The following is a 24,757-nucleotide window of genomic DNA, read 5'->3' on the forward strand; positions in this document are numbered from 1 at the left end:
AGGCATGAGCTAGACATATTGCACGGCCGCAATCCCAATAGCTTGAGCTTCCTTACTGAAAAACAAAACCTGTACAATCCTTCATTCATTCCAGAAGCACAACATTTCTAAACCAAACTCCTGTGTAATTGTAGATTTGGTCAGGACTGGCCAAGAGTTGTACAATTTTCATCGCCACAAAGACAACTGATAAGGTAAGAATGCCGCCAGCCAGTTTCACAGCTCCTCTCAAGTCCCAAGCCTACATTCCATGACCCTTTTTTTTGGCTACCAAAAGCACAAACACTACACGCTCTGTGAATGCAACAGTTTACTGCTTCAGACCTGTGCCTATGCCCAGTAATATTTCCTGAGGCAACGCCTCGCAGCCAAACATTTGAACAGAACATCTCAATTCGTCATGTCCAAGGCATGAGCACCAGCAGAAATGACCTTACAGACAAACAGCTCAAAACAATACCATTTCAGCTGTCTTGACTACTGACATGAGCATGGGCAAGATTGACAGAAACTGAGTCGATTTAATTGTAACATGCCTATTCTTCTGAATACACCAGGTCGCATTGTTGCTAACACACGAGCATGATGAACCCTTGCTGCATTCAACGCAATTCTCCAACGAAGTGTTATCAGGAAGAATCAGAACATATAACAGTCCTGATAATGACCAGCTGTCTGTTGACTTTGTGTTACACAACAAAAAAACTGAATCTGTGCAGTTACAAGAGCTGAGTTGCGCAGCAACATTTCAACAACAGATTAAATATCATTGTCGAACCCCTTCCATTACCATTCTCTCCCTAACCTACTGACTAGTGACATTTGCCACAAAAGGCCAATGCACATCGAGTTACAGTATATACACGTGTGCGCATTAGTTGAATACATGCAACAAGGTGTTGAAGCATTATACAGAAAAGCTGGGCGTAGCAACGAGAATGATTTCCTCTACTCCAAATGAATAATCAATTGAGAGAGCATGATATAAATACTGACCCTAAATGCCAAGATTAGACAAAAAAAATCTACTCTTTCACCTACACTGCAATAATTTTACAACAGCTATGAAAAAAGATGACCAAGCCACATCTGAGAAAGAAATGCTAGCCCCAATATACCCCCACAATACACTCTCAATCTTCCACTGAGGCTGCTGCTTATCAAGGAGCCTTCTTGCCTTTCCATCAGATCCACTGAACTCACAACTCAGGTAGTCACAAATGGGCTCTCCAAGGGCCAATTGCTCGGGGGCTTCAAAAATTTCATAGCTGTGCCAGTGACATTAAGCACTATGTGCATGTGAAAAACTGCTTTAACCTTCAGGTGAGGGGGGCTTGTGACCGTACGGCACATAATAAGAGGTCTCCTGGTCAATTGGTGTCTGGAGAAGAGGATTCCACCGATCAAAGATGATGCGGCCGCCTCGTCCAATCCTACCTCGACACCGAAATGGTGGCGATGTGGCACCATTCTCAATAGGAGGATCTGGTGGTGGCTTGATACCTGCTGCGATCAACTTCTCCGGATCAAGAGGTCTTGTGAATAAGAATACTGGCTCCTCAGGATCCTGTATTTGAAGACCAATGTAAATAAACTTAACAAGGGGACTACAGCAACTGGAGCCTTTCCAATCTACGCCATGTTCCATTCCAATTAACAATTGGACATGGCATTTAAATGCTCAATGTCCTAGAGGGCACCAAAAGATTAATTTGAAAAAAGAAAAATCTGGGTGTCCACCAGAGAATACTCTATCTGGCCAGTTCCTCACTGGATTTCAGTCATGTTTTTTTCTATTTTGTACTTTTTCCATGTGTGCTCAAGTTCCATGTCTTTCTGGAACAAAATAATAAAATTTGGTTGTAAACAAATTCAAACAGAACTTAATAGCTTACTTAATTATGCTGATTAAAATCATTGGGGTAGTGGGGGTTACCATGAAACACATATTTAACACCATTTTTTTGGGGTGGTCACCGATACGAAAAGGATAAGAGGGGAGACTGAGAGACACCATACCCGTTTAAATGCCCAGCCATTCTGCTGAGTCCTCCTTTTTAGTTCTCGTTCACGCTTTATGCGAAGTGGAGGGATCACAGATAGCTTGTTAGCAGGAAACCTAGGATGGAAAACAGCTGGACGTATATATGGTTGTTCAGTTGTTGTGTCATCTGAATTCGCATAATCATCATCACTCGATTCAAATCTGCTGTTAGTTTGCTGGAAGCCAGACAAGGTAGTCCTATCCTCAACAAGCTGGGCCTCATGCTGAACCAGAAAAAAATGTAGTGAGGCCACAAGAAGCTAAGGTACCACTGTACCCAGAGTTAGAAAGCTAATAGACGAGGGCAAAAAAAGTGTACTTAACGAGAATCTTAAAACTGGACAGAACATAATATCACTCATTGATGAATCCTTAATCGTAACTAGTGGACCATAATATAAGGAAAATGTATTTACTAAATTTACTCAGACACTTCTGCTCGCACATGAACCAACCTTATATTTCATCTGAACGCGTTGCAGGTTAACCTGGCATTCCATGGCCTCCCGCTTTGTCTCCTCCCTCTGTAAACCATATGTTAGTAACTATATCTACAGAAGTGTTTAGAAATTCTAAAGAAATACACTACAAGGCAGTCCACGCATGAACCAACCTTAATCAAAGCATCCATTAGTGCTTTTGCTTGCTCCAAGTTGTGTCGCACCTGATATAAAATTTTTCAAGCTAGCATCATAAGCAGTAAAAAAGCATAAATCATGTAGCACCTGCAAGATCGTGCAAGTTTCAACCTATATCAAGACACATGCAAAACAATTGTTTTAAAGATTTTAAATATGTATGCATGCACTCCTTAACTTCGCAACTGCATCACATAAAATAAAGGTACCACAAAAACTAGTGCAGATAAACAAAAGGGAATTCTCCATGCAGGCGCAGTTCCTAAACTAAATGTAATCATCCAATTCAATAAAGGGAATACAGTTCCTAATCTAAACATAATTACCAGACTATTGTTAGCCATAACTGTCTATTATTATGAAAAAGTAGAATTATCCTTTTCCCTTTTGATCATCTTTGTATGAGTTCTGTTAAAAAACAGAAGAAAAGTTCCATGTGGCATCAACACAAAAGGACAGCTAAAGAACTAGATCACAACTAATTAGTGAGCACCTAGAAACAAAAATTATAACTGAAGGAATTAATGAAAATCATGGAGAAATAATCAGGTGTTGATTCCACAAAGTTAGGGATGTAATAATATTATAATAGACAATATGTTCCATTGTGTCAAAATATCCAACTTACATTTTCTGCATTTAAAAAAAGGATTAATGCTTTCCTTATGTGCTCCCTCTGTCCCAAGATATAAGACATGCACATACTTAAGAAGTGAAACTTCATTATCGCTGACTAAATATTAGTCTAATAAGATAAGTTTGTGCTGCAAAAGTGATTGCATTGGATTTGTATTTACCAATACTTTCTAATGATCAAAATTCTGTTCTACAAATAATCTAATATAGTAAAACATTGCCGTCAAAGTGTAATCTTGAAGTCCACCTCAAGTCAAAACACGCCTTATATTTGGCATGGACGGAATACCAACACAACATTAATATGATTCACTGATATAATAACCACAAGAAAAAAAATGTTGCTTACCAGGCGGAGTTTTTCGAATGATTGGATACTGTTTTCCCTTCTTTGCATCTGTAAAAAGCAGCAAGAATTATGAGACTAAAGGGAAAAGCAGCCCTCATGTTTGAATGGGGGAAAGCTAATACCAGAATGTAAAATTCAAAAAGGGGGAAATTTGAGCTTCTCTATTAATAGCTGCAGCTTTACATTAAATCACCGGTATCAAGCCACCTACCCTTCTTGTATGAAGACGATGGGCCTTTTCTCTTGGTCTGAAGACATTGTATGGATTTGTATCATTCACTGGTGGAGGCGGCTGCAAAACAACAGTCAATTAGTTGAAGTAACGCTGACGCAAGCAAGTGACCAAAAACATACTATAACATCATAACTCGATTCACCAAAACAAAGCACATGGGTTTGTCATAAATTTTAACATTTGCTTATGGTTCGGCCGTATGCGTGAATTTCATCAATTTTATTTCCTCAAAATACTCCATGAGTCTCATTAATTCCTTGGAGAAAAAGGTGTGCTACACTTTACAACTCACTTTTTTTCGTGAACGCGCAGGAGAGCTGCGCATCATTAAACTAAGAGAAGAAAACAGTCCAAAATGGACCAAAGTACAATGCCAAAATAGGCAAAACACGACCACCAATTCCTGCTGCGCACAGAACTGCAGCCTCCTGCGCATGAAAACAGCAGTACGCAAAAGAAGAACAACAACAAAAAGTGCCAGCAGACCACACACAACTGCTCGTCACTAATCACCCAAAAGAACCCTTGACCTAAAAATTGCAGCACAATTTACATCTCACTTGAGATGCTAAAAAGAATAACCAAGTTGTGAACATTGCTAATAAGGGCCAGTCAGATCTACATAAAAAACTTGACCTACTGGAGGGGTAAGGCAGCCCTCAACCATTGAATTAAGAAGACAGTGGTACCCATGTCCCACCTATACACAGTGGCACCAAAGCCCTGCCCCACCCATACACAGCAGCGCCGTAACCCATGTGAGAACGACCACGACTAGGGCCAGGCTTTAGATCTATGTTTTGTTGTGGGACAGACCAGGGATTTTTTTTAACTCCGGCCTGATATTCGCTCCCACGGGAAGTCAAACCCATGACTTGAGGAGTGCTTCTCATACCACCTAACCAACTCACCTAGAAGCTCTTTCGCTAAGTCGGCACTTTGCAAGCCAAACATAAGCTGCCTTTTTAGGAGTCTCATCCAACCAAAAATTTAATCCAACATCTGCACTGCTATCATGCTGTTATAACATGTGATTTCAATTTCATTACGAAAACTAGAAGTTTGTCACACATGTATCATGGACTCATATCATATGCTTGTCACTTCAGTTAATAAAAGATATTAAAAGAGGGACCACTCATCGTAGGATTTCAAACCAGTTTCTCGGGTAGTGCGACTCCACATAACACTCTGACAGCCATGCACAATATACAATTGAACATAATTGTTGCCACGGCTGCTGACAAGAATTACAGAGTATAATTGCAATGTCACGTTCATGGTTTTTGACTATTGAGGCATATCCCAGGCATCACATGACACAAGGTTTTAGTCATGCCATATTGCCTAGGCATAACCGCGTTTTTTTTTGCTTTTTAGCCCTTTTTGCGAAAGGTTTTTCACAACTACGCCCTTTTCAGTTTGAATTCAGGAAATGGACCCTTATCTCGGTGCCATAATCATTGGCGCCGAGGTTACACGCCTCAGCGCCAATATAGATGGCGCCGAGGTCTCACTCAGATGTGCTGATCTGGCGCGTACGTGGCAGGGGGTCGGCACCGTGATTATTGGCACTGACCCCCCCCTTTTATCCGGTGTCGGCCGCTTGGCCTTGCGTGCACCAGCTACGCCCTTTCCTTGTCCAGCGTGCGTCCTCGTGGAGATAAGGACCAGTTTCTTCGTGCCGAAAAGATAAGGACGTGAAAAAAGCCGACCAAAACTGCTGCATTCCTTGAAAAGAGTGGTCTCTGCGACGGAGAAATGAATAAAAAAATGGTCGTGTGGTCCATGCGCTTCCAGTCAAAGCGGCTGGTGTTTTTAAAAGCGTTGTGCATGTGCTCATACGTGGAGTAGCCGTGGAAAAAAACAGACGTGGTGGGACGAGTGGGCCCCAGGTGCGTCAGGGTGGGCGGACTGCTCGCTTGTGCAGTTGTGTGCATGGCTGCATGCGATCCCATTCCATTGGCCGGTTAGGTTAAATGCTATTACGTGTAGCCAAAAGGAAAAAGGAGCAGAAACCAATGAGCAGTTAGTATCTCATGCAAGTGGCAAATTGACAGAGAATAACTATCCATAGAGGATTACAGAGTATATATACTTATATAGGCAGTCTGCCATGGGAATAGTATGGGCCACATGGACCTTAAAGAAGTTGAGATAAGTCACTAAGATATACCAAAGAAATATGCTGACCTGCAAACGTCGAAGAATAGGTTTTTGCCATCGCTCCCTCTAATAAATAAAAGATATAATATGAAAGCCATAAGCCAAGTTTCTCATTTAAAGGCTAACCAAGATATGAAGTTTTCAGACATGAAAATGTACAGCGAAATCAAGATATGAAAGTCAATGACAGAACTCATGCTACAAAAACTAAAAGAGGAACATTGCTTGTACTAAGAAATCCTTGTGTTGCATCTTATACCTTTGTTTTCCAGTAGTTATATACAGCTTGGAAAATGGCATATCGAACAGACAAGTACTGCAAAGCCTAAGAGAAAGCACTTGGTCAATAACTGTTCGAATTGAAAGAGAACAACATAATGATAAGGTAGCCCTCCCCATGAATCTAGAGACAAAGAAGAGCTGAAGAATAAAAAAACTCGGCCTGCAGGGGGTAAGGACAGCCCCCCAAGCATTGAATTAAGAGGAAGATCTTCTCACACAGGTCGAGAAAAACTCCGAACCTCTACACCACCCACACACAGCGGCACCGTAGCCCATGCGAGAACAACCACACCATGGCTGAACCTTAGACTGCTTTGTCATGGGCAGAGAAGGGGATTTGTTTAACCCCTGACTAAAATTCGCTCCCACGGGGAGTCGAACTCAGGACGTGAGTGCTACTCAAACCACCTAACCAACTCAACTAGAGACCCTGCAGATTTATGACATACTATTCTCATCTAACTTAATATCCGCAAACATTAGTAAGCAAATCCATGGTGGCGCACACACTAAAAACTAACAGTGTTGCCCACATAATTCTACTCGCTGCAAAATTTCTTTGATAATCCATAATGGGGGCGCAAAGTTTAGATTATGTATGCCATATTAAACACCAATATTTTTCAATAAACAGCAAAGTCACTTCTGTTTTAAATATCTTGTACTGCTGTGTTAAAGAGTACAACACTGAAAAAAAATATAGGAGTTTTGAATTTGATGCATAAGTGTTTTCACAAATATTGGACGCTGAACATCAAACATCAGTACATTATACATCCTAACATAAACATCAAACAAAAAAGCATTCATACCTGACGTATATGGTATGAACGATGCTGCTATATCATGAAGATCCACTAAATGAAATATAATCTGCATGCTAACTAAGTTATCCCCTTAAAGTTTCCATTTAGCATGTGGTTTTACCTCTATAGCAGCATCTAGCTGCAAGAGGACTGGCACTGGTCCTATGAAAGTTGGTGTTATGGCTCCTGCTCTTTCACGAGCTTTGTGGTCCAAAACTTCCAACTTGAATAGAAGGACCTCCAACCTGTGAACGGAGTTGAATTAAATATAGAAATAATGGCACAAATGATAAAAATATTGGCAAACTGTTCTTTTGCACAAAATCGATTGAACGTAGGAAAGGAAGTTGAAATCTGAACTACACCCCCCCTCCTGAAAATGGTCAGAGAAAATATCACCACACACCATACCAATATTATGTAATCACTAAGAATATTCTAAATAGTACAGCTGTACAAGTGATAACTAAACCTATTCTACTTCCATTTCACAATATGCCTCTATAACCACCATATCAAAAACAAAGAAAGTGGTAACAAGTGGCAATCATGTAACATGTTTCATCTTCTTAAGTAGGGCCAGATGCTCTAGCCGACCTCAATTGACAACATCAACATAGCCTTTTAGTCCCAAATAAGTTGGGGTAGGCTAGAGTTGAAACCCAACAAGAAGTCACCAAAAAGAGAGAGAGAGAGAGAAAGGGGAGGGGAAAAAGCTTTTGAGAGAACTAAAAGGGAAAAGGCCTAATCACGGTTCAGGCATGTGGATAGCTTCTTTCCAAGCACTTCTATCCAAATACAACTCATTTGGGATATTCCATTCCTTCAAGTCCCTTTTTGATTGCCTCCTCTCATGTCAAGTTTGGCCGCCCTCTACCTCTCTTCACATTATTGTCCCATCTTATGACGCCTATGTGCACTGGTGCCTCTGGGGGGTCTCCGGTGGACATGCCCAAACCATCTCAACTAGTGTTGAATAAGCTTTTCTTCAACTAGCGCTACTCCTAGCCAATCGTGTATGTCATCGTTTCTCACTCGGTCCAATCTTGTGTAGTCACATATCCAACGCAACATATGCATCTCTGCAACGCTTAGTTGTTGGATATGCCGACCTCAATTGACAAAATTAAAATAGCCTGAAAACATATAGTCCCTCCATTCGAAATCATGTTATGGCTTTTTTAGATACATAGCTTGCTATGCACTTAGATATACACTGTATAAACACATAGTAAATACAATGTATCTAGGAAAGACAAAACATTTAGAATGGAAGAAGTGGTCCATAAGTCTCAAGTTCGCTCTAATATTCTATGCACATGGTGTATACTCTAACCACAAGTTAAATTCCATCCTTAGGTCCTTTAACAAGTCAACCAGTTTATTTAAGACAATGTATTTATTAATTTATATATATTCTTAAGTTATCTAGTTCAATAGTGTTCTCTTACTTTTCAGGGTTTATATTCTTCCGCTCGTTATTGAATTCTTCAAGCCACTCCTCATCTTCATTGTCCAGGTCATACTCGACAAATTCACCGATCTCAGCTCTGGCTGCAGATATTGAGCACTCTTAGTAATAAACATAATAGTGTAAGTTTAACAAGAAAAGAATGCATCCCCAGGGAAGTAACAAGAAAGAAACCTCCTCTTCCACGTATATAAGATGTCGGTTGTGCAAAGGTGCGAGTATAGTCCCTTTCATATGTGTCCACAGCATCAAACTGCGGTGTAGGTATTTCTTGGGCATTTTTCTTACTGGGTGCTTGACTTCCCTGCAGAGTAGAGTGATATAATTCCTTTTTCCAGCATCCTTTGAAACAAATAGTAGCAGTCCACTAGATGTACCGTGGACATATTGGTTTAGGTGAGGGAGTTAGAGAAGCCCACATCAGACTATGTTTTCTTGTAACAGCAGAATAGCCCATACATAATTTAAACTGATCAGAAATATATACAATCAGATAAACCTAGCAAAGTAACGATTTTGAATTCTTCCAAGGACAAGACATTTAAGAAAAAGGGCACAATAAAACATCACTATTGTTTCAATTAGACGGAGATAAAAATAATTTTGTTGGAAATGCGCACCAACAAATTAGTGTACAATATGTCAATATCTGAACTATTGTCCAAAAAATAACAACCCATGTGTATCCAAATTCCAGTTAAGAGAACCAGACAATGAGTTCAAAATAGATTAATTGATAAAGGTTTGACCTTTTATAAATGTGGTGTACACAAATGAAAGTATGAACAGCAACAACTTCACTAACGACTCTTTGGACCTAAAGGTGAGTGGTATTGATAGGTTCATAAAGAAATGTGTGTAACAAGCTATTAAGGATACAGCCTGTATCATTCCACCAGAAAAGCCTTACTTCTAGCTAATTTTAACATAAGGCCATGGTTGGTTCCCAAGAATTGAGAGGAGCTGGAAAGTAATCTAATAATGAAATGGGAAGCACTTTCTACATATTGGTTTCAACTCATAGGATCCAAACAGGCCCTAAGAGATACTTTGTTACATTATCCACGTAAATTTAGTCACGCTGCATGTTATCGATATGCTAGTAAACTTTAATTGGCATGTCCGAACATCATTAGGATTGGAGTGATTACATGATATTACAACCTGCAGTCTAATCAGGTCCCTTTCATAGTTTCATTTCACATTTTCATTATGGGCCTATGGTCACTAAGACAACAACTACAGCAAACAGTACAGACACATGACGCACATTGTGAAAGCTTAGTTGGTGAAATGAGGATTCAAGCACAGAAGAAAGCTCAATTCATGTCACTTCAACACAGAAACAAACACTATGAGGTAATAAGGTCCATCATTTAACATTGCTGAAGCTCAAACTGAAGCTGCAAAATACCTCGCCCTCTGTCGTCTTGTTCGCCCCAGACGCGGGGAGCTCAGTTCCTGAGTGCCGCAGCAGCACCCCAGCCCTCGCAGAAGAAAGCGGCGCGACCCCTGGCTCCTCATCCTCGAACTCCCGCACAGACTTGAGGATGGGGAGCTTCTTATGGATGTCGAGCGGCCGCGGCCTGAACGAGAGCCTACTCATAGTTCACACCGCCCCCACAGCCGCTGCAACCTCATCTCATCTCCGCCCACCACCTCCTCGCCCAACCACCCGCCCGCACCGGCTCGCCCAAAGGCAGTGAACGAACGAGCAGCTCCGGCCCGGGAGAAACCCTAGGTCCGCGAGGGCCGAGTGGGAGGGCCGGGCGCGCGGGGGCGCGGAAGTCGCGAGGTATGACGCGGAGCAGTGTGGGGACGCAGTGGGGAGGAGGCTGGGGAGCTAGGATTAGGGTTTTGAACGGGTAATCGGACTTAGGGTTTGAAAGGAAACGGAAGCGAGGGAAGAAGGACGCGAGGAGGAAGAAAGAGGAAGAGCGTCGAGGGCCGGGAGAGGGAGACAGGTCGGGCCCGAAGCGGCGGTTGAGTAACTGTACGTGTACGTATCCGTACGGGCATACACGTAGTTGCATTTGTATTCGTAGTAGTATGTTTAAAATAAATTCTGAAATAACTTGACCCGCAAAAGTTGCAAAAGTTTACCAATTTAAACATTTGTATTTTTTGCTGCATCTGTATCTGTACTGTAGTTTAGGTTTCCACCGCCGTACGCCACGCATGAAACGCATAGATTTAGGGTGCCTCCTAAATTGAATTATGGTGAAATAGTAGAGGAGTGAATTGTCACTTTGTCATCATAAATAAATTAAAATAAGCTATTAATCCCAAAAGTGATATTTACCTTTCTACCATTCCATCGTAATTTAATTTAAATAATAATTTATAAGATAAACAAACAGGACCTTATTATCTTTCATGCATCTCGTTTAACAAACAGAGTGCAATAATAATACGGCAACTACAACCTTATCTCGCCAATAGGAGCGTATATACGTGTATGCGTGTATGTATATAAGAAATAAAAAAAGTATTTTAAAAATGTTTAACATTGATGTTGTACTAACGGTCTTTGGATTGTGCTTCCTTTGTATTTAGATCTATAGCCTTAAGATCTACTAGGTAGATGCCCGTGCGTTGCAACGGTATACAAAATATTCAACAAATTGTTAGTACACAAAAAATAACACCACATATTTTAGTTGCACCAAAAAATGATACATTCCCCGCTTGTAAGATTAGGGCCGCATTTTCTTCCTACTTTGCACCTCAGCGAACAACAAAAATCAAAGAACCATACAGTTCATAGACGCACTTGCACACTTGAAGAGCACTACACATCTCGTTATCCTCCCATACACCTAAGCAGCATGAGCTTGATTCCTGGGCATCCATTCCTTGTTATTGTTCACATTAATGAGGGTCTAAGAGTGGGGATGGGTTACAACAACATACAAAATATTAATATATAATGGTTACATAGGTGAAAACGTGTAAGCAGATATTTTACTCCGTTAGATCTAAATCCAACAGCATCTATATTTGCAGTTATTTATAAAAAATATATATTCAAAAAAAACATGCGAAGACATAGTGTGCGGTTCTGCTTCCCCATGAGGCCCTTGAGGAAGGGGTACAAGTGGACAATCACCTAGAACGCAAAGAAGAGCTTCCCGAAAAGAGGTCCCCATGACTGGTAACCGCTATTGATTGCGTAGGAAATGCCAGCGACCACGCCGACCAGGTTGATGATCAAAATAGTGGTTGGTGGGATCAGAAGCGTTGTCCACTTGAACATGTAGAGCTCGGCAAAATCACCTTCTTCATCAGTGGCAAATAAATGTGCAGAAAATACCACCAATGACCCAGAACTGCTCGTTCCTCCACCATTCATCAATGCCAACACCACTCCACCTCATCTCAAGGATACCAGTGGCAAAGATTGAGATAAAGAGCGATATAAACCAAACACTCTCTAGGTTACTAATCTGCATTCGAGAAAATAAGAGCAGTCAGAATCAATTCTTTGCAAATCTTCCTGCACAGTACATTAATGTGTGCGCTTTACCTTTGGGATGATGAAATTCCCAGTGAGAAGACAAACTGCTGGCAATATGCAGTACAGGAGGAGCGGGATTGATGTGAGTGGATAAATTGTTGTGTTGATATAAGCAAATCTCTCCAGGAATTTAAGCCGGCCTCCATAGCCATACCATATGGGACAATGCCTGCTGAAAAGAATTTCAATGGAACCAAGAGCCCACCGAAGCACTTGATTCAAACGATCCGAAAGGTTGATAGGAGCAGATCCCTTGAAAGCTGGTCGCTTAGGCATGCAGTAGATTGATCGCCAGCCTCGAGCATGCATCTTGAATCCGGTGAGAACGTCTTCTGTAACAGAACAATAGATCCACCCAATCTGCAGTGCACCATATTAAAGACTTACAATTAATAAACATTTCTTTCTCTTCAATTCAATAACAAATATATCATTTCCAACAACAGATTAGGTATTTATCACAAAATCAAAGGTTTTATGAGCAAACCAGACAAGGAAACATCAATTCATATCTCGACATTTCTTAGCAAGTAATAGCACAAGCATCAGCAACACTGATGTTACAAAGTTATAACTTCAGGAGTCATTACCTCAGTTCCCCAGTCAGTTTTGTCCTCATAGCCACAGCTGCTGCTGCCCTTTTTCCCTGCTCTGCCCTTTTTCCAAGGTGAGGGAACAGTGACCACTGCAGTGTCCGCAACGGACGTTTGGCCACTGCTTACAGTAACCTCTACCTTGTTCCGGTGGCGAACAATTTCCAAAACCCTGAAGAACAAAGAACAAGGGTCGGTGCTGGAGCAATGGTTGATGAAAGTGAAACTACAACTATTGAATACAAATTGATAATAAAAAGGATATATTATGCATACTTATGGTTGAGACGTATATCTAAGCCTCTTGCAAGAGTATTTATAACTGGACGATATCCACGAACCATGAGGCCATGGCCACCTGGAAGCAGCACCTCCTGCATCCCATCAACATTATCATGCATAAGGCACAATAATTTCACAATGTGCAAGTATACTGGCCAGATTGTAAGAAAAAGAAACATACCTGATCACAGCCCTGTAGTGAAATTGAATCTGCGTCAGTGGCAAACCAACCCTCCATACGGCACAAATACCACTGAAGAACTTCATGAGCAATCCCTTCTTGCCTGTAGTGAACACATGGAAAACCCACTGTTAAAATGACTGGTATGTTTGTGTTGAACAGTGAACAAAGGCAGGAAGTAGATTAGTACAAACCTCAACTGTGGATTTCTATCCATAACAATTGCAATGGCTTTTGCGATAGACATATCTTCATTGGTTCCTTCCCTCAATTTGCTAGTCTGTGCACAGAAGTGTTGTGGGTAAATCAAATAATAGAAACTACCTAAAATCAACAGGCACTGACACACCACTAATTGAAAGGGGGGAATACCTCTTCCAGTATGGTCTCAAACACCTTCCCAATCTTTTCTACCAACTCCTGTGGTACTTGACGTCCATTAGTGTCATAGAGTGCATAGCTGAAGGCAATAGAACAAGTTAGCGGCCATCATTAGCCCCCATCATCTCTCAAAGCACAATTCAGCCTAATGCAAAGTTTTACCTCTCCAGATCATGATCAAACAGCACAGAATCGTCTCCACTTGTGCGGTACAGTGGAAGTCCAAGCCTTCCAATTATTGGTGCCAAGGGATTTTCTTCACAGACGCCATGAAGCCTTCTCAATAGAAATGATGAAAAAAACACTCAATGCATTCCTTCAAGATGAACTTTTGGGCACATGGTGAAAGTTCAAAAGAATGGAACTCACCAAGATGCTCCCAAATCGACTGGAAACCCAAAAGAGTAGTCAGTGTGAACTCTGCCACCAATTCTATCACGAGATTCCAGAAGAATAACCTGAAATGCATCACAAAAGGATCTTTTCATTTTTCTCAAATAAATATGATTGCATCACCAACACACAAACATGACAAGAAGTAACACTGAAAAATACCTGGAAGGATGCATTTCTGAGCGCATCAGCAGCAGCAAGACCTGTAAACCCACCACCAATAACAATAGCAGATGGTGTGTGTGGCTTTCTCCCATTTTCACCGCATGAGCCTGACATGAAGACAAGATATGTTTTATCTCATTAAAGATAACACATGAAATAAAAATGTTTAAGTACCAAATGTGTTCAGAAGTACAAGTTTAGTTCTATTGATCATATTGAGAAGAAAAGATAAGTTTCGAAGTCATTTCTAATCAAATTTATTATTCCAGCAGTATCACAATTTGGACATGGAGAAAAGAAGGAAATAAAGGTGGATGGCTCCTGCTTTTTAACAATATTCATAAAAGAAACTTCCTAAAACATTCTTATGTCCGTTACTGCTAGTGTTTGGATGACATACAACCTGTTCAGTTTAATCTTCTGCAAATTTGGATGCAATTGGGTGATTATGTTCTGTCCAAAGTAGTCGCGCAGATGGAGGGTTGGTAAAGTCTTCCCCAATCTGGGCATGTACAACAAAGGTTTACAAACAGTTTTTATTATCATGCACCAGATAAAAGATTATGAAGTAATTGAAGTGAAATTTAAATGCTCGGTGCAGAACTTACTTGGCCCTTGTTAGAGCCACGTTAGTCCTCTGTAAGTTTGATAGAAACCCAACTGTACCAGCTCCATTACTCCTGATTGTTGATATGATAATTATATCTTCCTCCGCGCCTTGGAAACCATCCACAGATTTTACTTTCACTGAGAAATAATCATTCCTCCTGCAGGCCTTCCCAACCTTTTCTTGTATTGCTCTAACTTGAGCATTGTATGGACACACAACACCAATAGAAAGCTTGCTTCGTGTAGAAAGTGTCTCTACAATAGATAAAAAGGCAAAAACATTATAACCTGCCCAAACATAAACTGACTTGATCTTGATCAAATGATATAATACTTATTAGAGAAAGAAATGAAACATACAACTACAGCACTGTACATTATGGCTGCCCTTACCTTTTAACACACTTTGCACTATCATCACTATAATATGCAACGGAACAGTACAATAACACGATAACAATATATATTCTAGATATGTGCCCGTGCGTTGCGATGGAAGTAAAAGATTTGTATGAAACATTGATACGGAGCAACACACATCACTATAATATGCAAAATACGTGTGGAAAACATTATCAATATCACACAAATTAGTTACAGACAAATGTGTCGACAACTGTTCACTAATCAGCTAATCCTTTTTAGCGATATCGACAAGTCTTTGTTGTATGTTTGCAGGGATGGCATATCGGCACGAATTGTCCTCGTAACTTAAAAGATCAATCACAAAGTTTCTTCGAAGAGTCTTTGCATCCTACAGACAAAGAGATAAGAGAATAAAACATATTATCTTGTAGAACGAGATAGCTAGAATGTAAGTTTTGAACATAAAACAAACGTACTACACTCACCCCAACAAATTTCAGTCGTCTGTCATTCCCCCACATAGCCATAGCTTATAGAACGAGGTAGCTGGTATTAAACCTATAGAATAATATTTGGGCAACTATGTTTTATACAATGATTATCATAGAAAAAATTTAAACTGCTGAGAAGGTGGTACGAAGAAAATACCCTCTTAAGTCAATTGGAACACCAATCTGAATTGTATGTTCCCACTTAAAGATATCCTCAGCCCATCCAGAACGTTTCTTGTTGTAAGCAATCTTATATTTTTTTGAGGCCATGATAATCACTTCCGCGAACCTCTTGTATGGCATGTGTTTACACCAATCTTGAGTCGGTGTAAAATCGATAAAAGTCACATGCTTTTTAACATGATCTATTACGAAAAGGGCGTGACATCCATTGAATTTCCATGGCATGAGAACCTGCAAAATATCAGTCGTTAGGATCCTACAACAGAAGTGTCCTTTATAAATACATTCGAAATGAACACATACTTACATATCTACAACCCGTGATATAATAATTCATTGATGGCCAACAATCGAGTGTTTTGGCTAACTCTTCTGTTGTAGGATCCTGATGGTACTTTGGAAGTTTACCAAAACCAACCATTCTCTGGACAGTATATATACATGTACACATGATGATTAGATATAGATACTATATATTAATACATTAATGATTGGAAACAAACTTACCCAAAAACGCATGTCCATATAATGCTTTCTATTATTTATGATTTCTTCTTTCGGTCTACGTGACTCTTTATTGGCAAGCAGTCGAACAGCCATATCAAAACATCTTAGAATCATATCTTGAGTTGTCGTTAATATGTTTTGCAGGTCTTTGACAGATATTTCTATCTTAAAAGGATTGAAACTTCGCACCCATGTTCTCCTGTAATGTAGCATGACGAAACTCTATATCAAGAATCTTAGTAGTCGATATACATAAAATAAATAAATCAATGAGCACTTACTCTAGTGTCGTATCGTCTTCTATTGCCATGATATAATCACATAAAACATCTATTGAATCGGCTTTGGTCACTGGCATGTCCTTTGTGGAAAGACCAACCATTAAAAAGTCATTGGTGCAACCATCGTTAGAGACTTTTACGGGAGCTCTTTTATCCCAATCATCAACAAACCACCTTTGCAAGTCTGCTTGAGTAATAGGGCCTTCCTCATCTTCATACACTACTTCGCTATCATCAAGCACGTGGAGTAGTTTCCTCTTATTAGAATCTGTTGGGTTTTCTAATATCTCAACATCAGATGGGCTTCCAGAGTCAACTTCTTTTTCATTTTTGTATAACAGACACCCCCTTCTCTTATTCAGGTCTGAAGATAGTAATATAGCAGCCATTTTTTCCTAAAGTGTGACATGTCATCCTACAAATAAGAAACAATTATTTAGCATTATATATGTAACACTGACTGTAGATGTCCATATATGTCATAGTAGTATAATAATATACCTGGGTAAAACTGTCAGACAGTTCATCCCCTGACCAGTATTCGATATAGTTCAAAAGAAAGAGGCCACATGAAGAGCTACAATATACATTAATACCAACATAAAGATTAGTATGAATTAAGAAATTGGTAAAGAAGATCTTAGGACGTACCTATCTGTCTGCTTTGCATATCCCATGTCTATTTCTCTGAGCGGCCAAGAAGCAACTTGGAGGTCTGGCCACCTGTGGTCTTTTAACTCCTTACGTTGAGATATCATATCTATTTGTCTTTGTAGTCCTTTAATCTTTATATATGGTAAAATAAAATTAGAGATTGGGATAAGTTAATATTGAATTCATAATTGTTTAGTTTGTGCATACTCACAGAGTCAGTGAGGTCTTTGCGGTCTTGTGAAGTACCAAGTGAATCGAGCACTTGTATCTCCATATTTCTTGCATGGATCACAACAAGATACCAATGCGTCTCCCGGATGTTTATCGGAATAAACACCTACAAAACAATTATAAATACTTGCATAAGAATAAAATACATATAAACACTAACTGTTCAGATTGCAAACTCATATGTACCATGTCATGGTCTAGGTAAAGTAACACCCTTCGTTCAGCGCTACATATGTGTGTCATGTCTTTAATTGGATATAGCTCCTCTGTTTTAATTTCAAGATCACCATCTCGCTTCAGGAAATTGAACTGGAAAGCATTTTCTATGTGAACGCGACCTCCAGATCAGCACTTTAGATGCTTTTGAGCTTTTATCAAATTTATGTAACAGTCTATAACCTGCAAGTGCGTAAGTTGTGGTTAAAAATACCAGGATGAGTAAAAAAACTTATACATAACAACGTCGCCAAATATAAAAAATAAGCATGGATTACCTCGTCACCTAAATATGCGCTCGGCTGAAATAAACACTCCATCCACTTCCTTTCAACAAAGGCATCATCAATAAGAACGACTTCTACCCTTGGTTCACAAGGGATTTCCTTGATAAAATCGATGAGAGCAAGATCACCTTGCGTGCAAATATAGTCTAGGAGCAACCAGTCATGAGATAAAACTAAAATTAGTTATTACAAAAAATACAAATTGATCCATACAGAACTATGAAAATTTTAATACCTTCTCGAACTATTGCGGTTGCCACCGATTTTTTTGGCTTGTTATGAGACAAGCCTACAAATAGAGATTCCATTCTCGCGGGACAAAAACCTACATTCATAACAAATTGTTAGATGCATACAAATTATTATTGCTAATTTCACAAATGATCCAAAACTCAACAATACTTTAAGATAGTATGCATGCTCTAATAATACACAAACATGTGCGGCTCTAATAAAAACAATTGTAGCATGCAAACATGACTTGATAATACACCAGACCAATCAAACATAAGACAAACATCATCCTATTAGTTTGTTAGCTGAACATGCAACTCTTACCATGGGTCTAATTTGTTAGGACCTCTTTGTAGACGATGTTCTTGGTATATGTCCCACAATCTACGGTGGGGGTTTTCTTTACACCCTTCCTTGACTTTTTCCTCCCATCTACAGCTGGGATGACAAGAATCTTTATGTTCGATCGGGCCGTCGCTCTAGATAGAGCAACATATAGTTGGCCATGAGAGAACACTGGTTCAGGCAAGTATACACCAACATTGGGAATAGTCTGACCCTGTGCTTTGTTAACCGTCATTGCAAAGCTAAGCCGTACAGGAAACTGCTTTCTTTTGAACTGGAAAGGGAACATCTCTTCATCGGAGGGACACAACGGTATACGTGGTAGGAAAATCCGTTTTCCAACGTGTTGACCCAGTACAATCTCTGCGTCAATGCTATTTCTTTGGAAGCCACGAACGACCAGCCTGGTGCCATTGCAAAGTCCATTTGCAGGGTCTATATTCCGGAGCAATATAACAGGACATCCAATCTTGAGCTTCAAAACATGAGGTGGTAGCCCATTAGGCGTCAATGTGTTTAGGAACTCGGGTGGGTAGTAGTTGTGGGGATCATCCATGGCGCTATCGAAACTATGATACACCATATGCTCCCCTTGAAAACGATCAATCATCTTAACATTTATCATATCAACCCAGTCGTTCCGTGTTGACAGTATCGCCCTTGAAGTGATGTAGGTGGAATCAGACATATTTTCGTTGAGATTTGGGAAAGCAAAGTCTATTAGGTTGTCAAGATCGTTGTCACTCCCACTGTAAGGCACACACACATCATCAGGAAGACGAATGTCGCCGTCACTATTTGTTTCCTCAGTTCCACCGCCTACGCGCAGCAAAAATTCTGCAAACCAAGGGTCGTTTTTTGCTCTCATGTTGCTAACAAGCTTTAAGTGGGACATGGACTCCCATAGGTAAGACATTCGTAGCGATGACGCGACCACTTGAGCCCTTGACCCTTTACGAACAACAGGCAAGACCTGTCTGAAATCTCCACCGAAGACAATGGTTTTACCACCAAATGGTAGTGCAGGGCGACCCATTATATCGCGCATGCTATTGTCCAGTGCCTCCACGGCTTGTCTCTTAGTCATAGAAGCCTCGTCCCAGATAATGAGAGATGCTTTCCGTAGCAACTCTGCTGTTCCACTCTGCTTCGTGAAGCTACATACAACGCCATCGTCAATAGTGAGTGGTATCTTGAAGCGTGAATGGGCGGTTCTTCCTCTAGGCATTATGGAAGCCGCAACGCCAGATGTAGCTGTTGCCACTGCAATCTTTCCCTGGTTGCGTAGCGTCGCGAGCAGCACTCTGTATAGATAAGTCTTCCCGGTGCCACCAGGTCCATCCACAAAGAATAATCCGCCCTGATCGGTGTCAACGGCAGACATAATCTTATCATAGGCGGCCCTCTGTTCCTCGTTAAGAGAGTCTTTAAGAGACACATCTTCCACTGTCGATTGGATACTTTCCTCCTCGTAAACCTCTCGAGCAGTACCAATAGCATCGTCATACGCGTCGATCATAGGAGGTAGAGGGAATGTCTTTATGTCCTTTCCCATTGACTGCAGCATGTTCCTAATGTCAATCAATACCATCTGCTCAACATGAGTTTTGTTTTGACTCTTGTGTTGATAGTCCTCGGACATAGAATCTTTGTGTTTCTGCCAGAGTACAGCCACATCGCTTGGCTCACAGTAAACCAGTATTGTGGCAAAAAGCCGTCGCAGCGACGATGGCATCTGGAAAAGAGCACGTTCAGTGAGACACTCATCCAGTGTGTTGTCCGACTCAAGTAGTCCCCTTCTCTCTGCTGCCTCACGAAAGGTCGGTAGGGTGACACCATCAACTGTCCTTAGATCCACATAGGAGGCGGCGCCAGTAACGTGGTTTAGGAGAACACGAAGATAGTAGCGCTCCCCCTCAGCCGGATGAGCAGAGACTATCCTACCGACTTGTCCACCTGTATCTCGTTTCCTCCGTTGCCATACTTTTCCCTTACCACTCTGCCAAGTGTACCACTCAGGGAAGTCACGATATAGGATGCCACGAGCCTCCTCGTGTAGCCTATTCTCCTCAAAATATGATGTGAGCATCGACCTATCAACACCTGGACGGTTGACGACTCGCTCGACCATTTGCCGCTCGTGAAACGCCACCATGTGCATGTTTGGAAGATGGAGTCGAAGCTGCATAACAGGTGGAGATATCTGACTAAGCTCAAAGCCGTATATCCTCCACAAGGCTTCCGGAGGAGTCACCCACCTTGCATCTCTATACTGCTTGATCTCATCAACATCATCATCTGCCTTGCTCGCATCTCTCATAACAACAGACGCACGATCATGGCCTTTGTATATGTATTTGAACAGGTATTTAACAGCCTTGATGCTCCCACATGCCTCGACATTGATGTGGCAGTTGAAGAGACGAAGGAGGTATGGGTTATAAGGGACAACCCATCTATTGTCCAGTTCGCACCCTCGGACCTTTTCTTTACGGTCATCGTCACGACGTCTATAAATAGGGTACGAATCCTTCCCTTGCAAGGTTGTGTCACTGAAAGACCGAGGGTAATGATTCTTGCACGATTTACGACCCTTAGTGCATGGGCAGTTAGGGTTTAGCGACCCACACGGGCCATGCATCATATGCTTGATAACCATCTTTCGTAGTTCAGGGTACTTGTTGCTTGGGATCTCGGCTGAGATCAAAAGGTCGTATTGCTCAGGACATGTGAGCTTGTACTTCCTCTGCATTATGAGTAGAAAATGGGCATGCGGCAAACCCCGCTTCTGAAACTCCACGACATAGACGTAGGCTCGGACCTTACCAAGAATATCCTGTTTAGTCAGCCGATGCTTTAACTCTTGTAGCTTCGCATGAAAGACACGCACTACAAGATCCGGACGATCTTGCGGTGTCTGTCCAAGGAGAAGCTCCCTCCTTATCTCATCCCAGTTAGGGTTACATGTCATGGTAAGAAATATGTCTGGTTTACCAAACTTCCGCACCAGAGCCATAGCATCCATATACCGACGTCTCATGTCACGAGGACCGCCGATAAACGACGTCGACAGCACAGTTCGCTTGCCAACCTTCTCTCCTCTAATATCTCCATCTAGCATGCTATCCACCAAGCCCTGGTACAGGTCTGCCCTTAACCGATCCTGATTCTTGCGTATGTAATCTAAACGAGAGTTCTCAATCTTTATGTACGTGTCGACCGCGAACTGCTGAAAAAGCCGCTTTCCATGAAGTATAGGATTGAATACCCCGGGGCGAATCTGGAATTTGTAGCAGTAGTAGTCACGTACAGACACACATAAATGGCTAGGAGATTCTGCATACGCAAGGATTATAAAGTGAGTGATGATGAAAAAATAGTTAATAATGCGCAAATATTTCAAAATATAAACAAACAACTAACCCGCATCTTCATCATTTGCATTACTTGCCCTATGTGTCGCACGGTATGCATCCACTTCGTCCATGGATACTCCAACCTTTGGGATATTTGCGTGCCAGCCAAGTTCGCCTCTAGGGAAGAACAATGGATATGATAATGCATCGTAGCATCCATGGTATGAGCGGATGCAGTGGCTTGAACTGTCCTTCCCATGGAGCATAACACTCTTGCTGAACTGGCCTCGCCCTTCGCTCCCTTCGATCCAGACAGCGGCCACCTCCGAAGTGAGAGGTGTGTTATATGTCTTCTGGTTCAACGTCTGGTCTAGGTTCAACGCGATACGATAGTCATCAAGGTTCTCAACGTGACCCATGGTCCTAAGGTGCTCGGAGTACGGGTTTCCACGTAGTATGTCGACTATCTGTCGAATAACCTCTTTGTCTTTCTGTTGATGCTCTTCGCGACACTTACGGTACCGATGCTCGAGAGTGGGATCATCATCATAAAAGTAAAGCTCAAGGTGTTTATGCTCTGCCCCACCATCCCTACCAAATGACTTGATATTGTGATACATCATGCCCTGTGCTCGGAACGTGTATATACCAGAATCCCTTACATTAGTTGTCATACTATCGAGGCAACAGTATAGGGAAGTGAAAGAGAAATGGCCATTAAAAAACCTAATGTTATCACGAAAGTGCCTAGCATCAGAGTCTGCACTATCCCACAACCTCTTGAGTTGGGGAGGGGTCTCCAGTGGGGCTAGCTCAACCTTCCCACCACGACAACAAAAACCAGGTGTCTCATACTCAAACTTCTTCGCGGTGCAATAACCGCAGTTGGGAACAGTCTTTAGCATATGGGTTTCTTCAGGGATGTTGCTATACACCTTGTCGTACGGGTCAGGAACATCAATGGCACTCGATTCATCTTGACTACCATCGATCTCTATATCCTCATCGGTATCCTCATCTGATATTTTTTTGGAAACAATGAGTAAGACATATATGTATTTATATAAGCATTTGTATCATATCATAAAAAGATTGAAATTAGTACATTGCCCAGCGAATAGGTATCCCTCGTTCTCATCAGCATCGTCTTCAAATACGACACCGTCATCGTCATCAACTGGAGGGTGAAAATACAAGCCACATAAAATACCTGGGCATTCAGGATAAAAGGGGGGGATAAAAATGATAGTAATTACCATTGTTGTTGATCTTTGCAGTCATATGGGGTTGTGTCCGATCATCCCCTTCCTCGGCGTCACTAATGATATCCTCAGCCACAGTAGCCATGTTCCTTGAAATGGATGCTTCAAATTGCCGGTTTCGACGGGCTAAGATAGCTTGTCTTTCACCACGTGGCACATGTTGTTTACGTCTTAGTGGTCTAGTAGACATATGCAGTGAATCGGCATCCTCGGTCTGTGTTGAAGCTGGTAGGAACGGGTTACTGGCGATATCAGGGATAACCCAGTCGCAGGGGGGTAAGAGCGGATCCATTAGGTTCAATTGCATCTGTTGTAGGGTGTACAACCTCAGGGGTATATGTTGGGGACTCTATGGCGATGGACTCCTGACTCAATGTGTCAGCCAACAGTGCTCTACGTTTTCTTATGTACTTTATCTTTGACCCTTTCCGCTTTGGTGTATTATTATACAACCTAAGGCGTTCACGATTAAGCTCCCTCTCGGCTGGAGTTAAGTTTTTGTACCGCTCTCTAAAGTAGGCAGCCCTTCCCAAATTATAGTTAGGCGTGTTACCAACAGTTTCATGCACACCGCCTGGAATAAGGCATGTATACGTTAAACCGCATGAAATCAGCTGTTTTGCAAAATTAGTTGAGTGAACAGTCATGTACCTGGTGTCAGAAGGTCTCTTGTTGTGAAAACATCGTCTGACTTGAATGTCTCATTCCTATGCAACCAATCGCTATCATCATCTCGATTCACATTTGGAACTACCAAATCAACAGTGGCAAAATGATTTTCATGGCTACAAATCTGTATTTCTGTATTTATAAAACGATCGGTGGAAAAAATTGTGATAGGTATACCCGCAATACCTTGTGTTGCAAAGTTTGTGAAATCAATTGTGCTACAGCCATCTGAAAGACTAACTATGAAACAAAATGAAAACCAAAATAAGATTAATAGACATTCACTAATCCACAAGAGGATCCATTAAAATAATTAGGAATTTAACTTTTTCATCACCTGTAGATCCCTCTGTTTGTATAGGAGGTCCTTTATTTCGTTGGCTTGCTTCACGACGTTTTCTACTTTTCTCGTTTTTTTGTTCAACGGTCATCGCGGCATATCTTTCCCTTTCCCTTTGCCTCTTACGTTCCTTAGCATCGACATTTGGACCAAGCCTTTTCGATCCATTTTCATCAGCTACAATATAAAATTTAGTATTAGTGTTACCCTTAATACTACGTTTCAAACGTTAATCGGCACGCGTGTAATAACCTTTACCTATAGTAATGGTGTTTGAGATGTTTGTCAATGGTGTGCGTCCATCATTATGTTCCATCTGATCTGTTTCTGTTGGTTCTCCGTTCTCCATAAAGAAACCCTATCATGGACAGTGGAATGGCTTAGTTAAGTTTTCACACAGTACTTGAGTAAGGTCTGATTTGGTGATCAGGGACTTGTGAGGGGATCCATGGAGAGGAATTCCGCTTGCCATTCAAATAGCAAGGAGATTCCTCACACATGGATTTGAAAAGCAAGGGATTCACAGCAGTAAATCAATCACCACGCTGTTGCTACCATACAAATTCAGGTCTCACATACATCCATCC

The 24,757-nt window shown here is 41.2% G+C and overlaps 1 protein-coding gene and 3 pseudogenes across 6 annotated transcripts; all 4 read right to left on the reverse strand.

Moving 5' to 3' along the window:
• Positions 1-647: 647 nt before the first annotated feature.
• LOC103647333 (uncharacterized) lies at positions 648-10,631 on the reverse strand. 4 transcript variants are annotated; one of them, XM_008671877.3, is made up of 12 exons: positions 10,042-10,631; positions 8,802-8,931; positions 8,608-8,710; positions 7,278-7,401; positions 6,328-6,384; positions 6,096-6,134; positions 3,879-3,959; positions 3,668-3,715; positions 2,658-2,708; positions 2,500-2,568; positions 2,020-2,268; positions 648-1,567 (listed from the first exon to the last, which is right to left on the reverse strand). In XM_008671877.3, the coding sequence occupies exons 1-12, from the start codon at positions 10,231-10,233 to the stop codon at positions 1,313-1,315; spliced, it is 1,398 nt and encodes a 465-aa protein (XP_008670099.1). In that variant the 5' UTR covers positions 10,234-10,631; the 3' UTR covers positions 648-1,312. The 4 variants fall into 4 exon arrangements, with proteins under 4 accessions (XP_008670099.1, XP_008670098.1, XP_020404060.1 ...); XM_008671876.3 differs by having other exon boundaries at positions 6,328-6,393; XM_020548471.2 differs by lacking the exon at positions 6,096-6,134.
• A 1,095-nt stretch (positions 10,632-11,726) lies between these two features.
• On the reverse strand, positions 11,727-12,480 carry LOC103649104 (cellulose synthase pseudogene; annotated as a pseudogene). Its single transcript, NR_161187.1, has 2 exons — positions 12,154-12,480; positions 11,727-12,073 (listed from the first exon to the last, which is right to left on the reverse strand). The product of NR_161187.1 is annotated as a cellulose synthase pseudogene (transcript).
• A 535-nt stretch (positions 12,481-13,015) lies between these two features.
• Positions 13,016-14,252, reverse strand: LOC103649105 (polyamine oxidase pseudogene; annotated as a pseudogene). Its single transcript, NR_161188.1, has 5 exons — positions 14,137-14,252; positions 13,951-14,039; positions 13,744-13,857; positions 13,395-13,660; positions 13,016-13,303 (listed from the first exon to the last, which is right to left on the reverse strand). The product of NR_161188.1 is annotated as a polyamine oxidase pseudogene (transcript).
• A 2,127-nt stretch (positions 14,253-16,379) lies between these two features.
• LOC103647335 (uncharacterized) lies at positions 16,380-24,586 on the reverse strand (annotated as a pseudogene).
• Between the last annotated feature and the right edge of the window lie 171 nt (positions 24,587-24,757).

This window comes from Zea mays, chromosome 2 (genome assembly GCF_902167145.1).
Source record: "Zea mays cultivar B73 chromosome 2, Zm-B73-REFERENCE-NAM-5.0, whole genome shotgun sequence".
NCBI lineage: Eukaryota > Viridiplantae > Streptophyta > Magnoliopsida > Poales > Poaceae > Zea > Zea mays.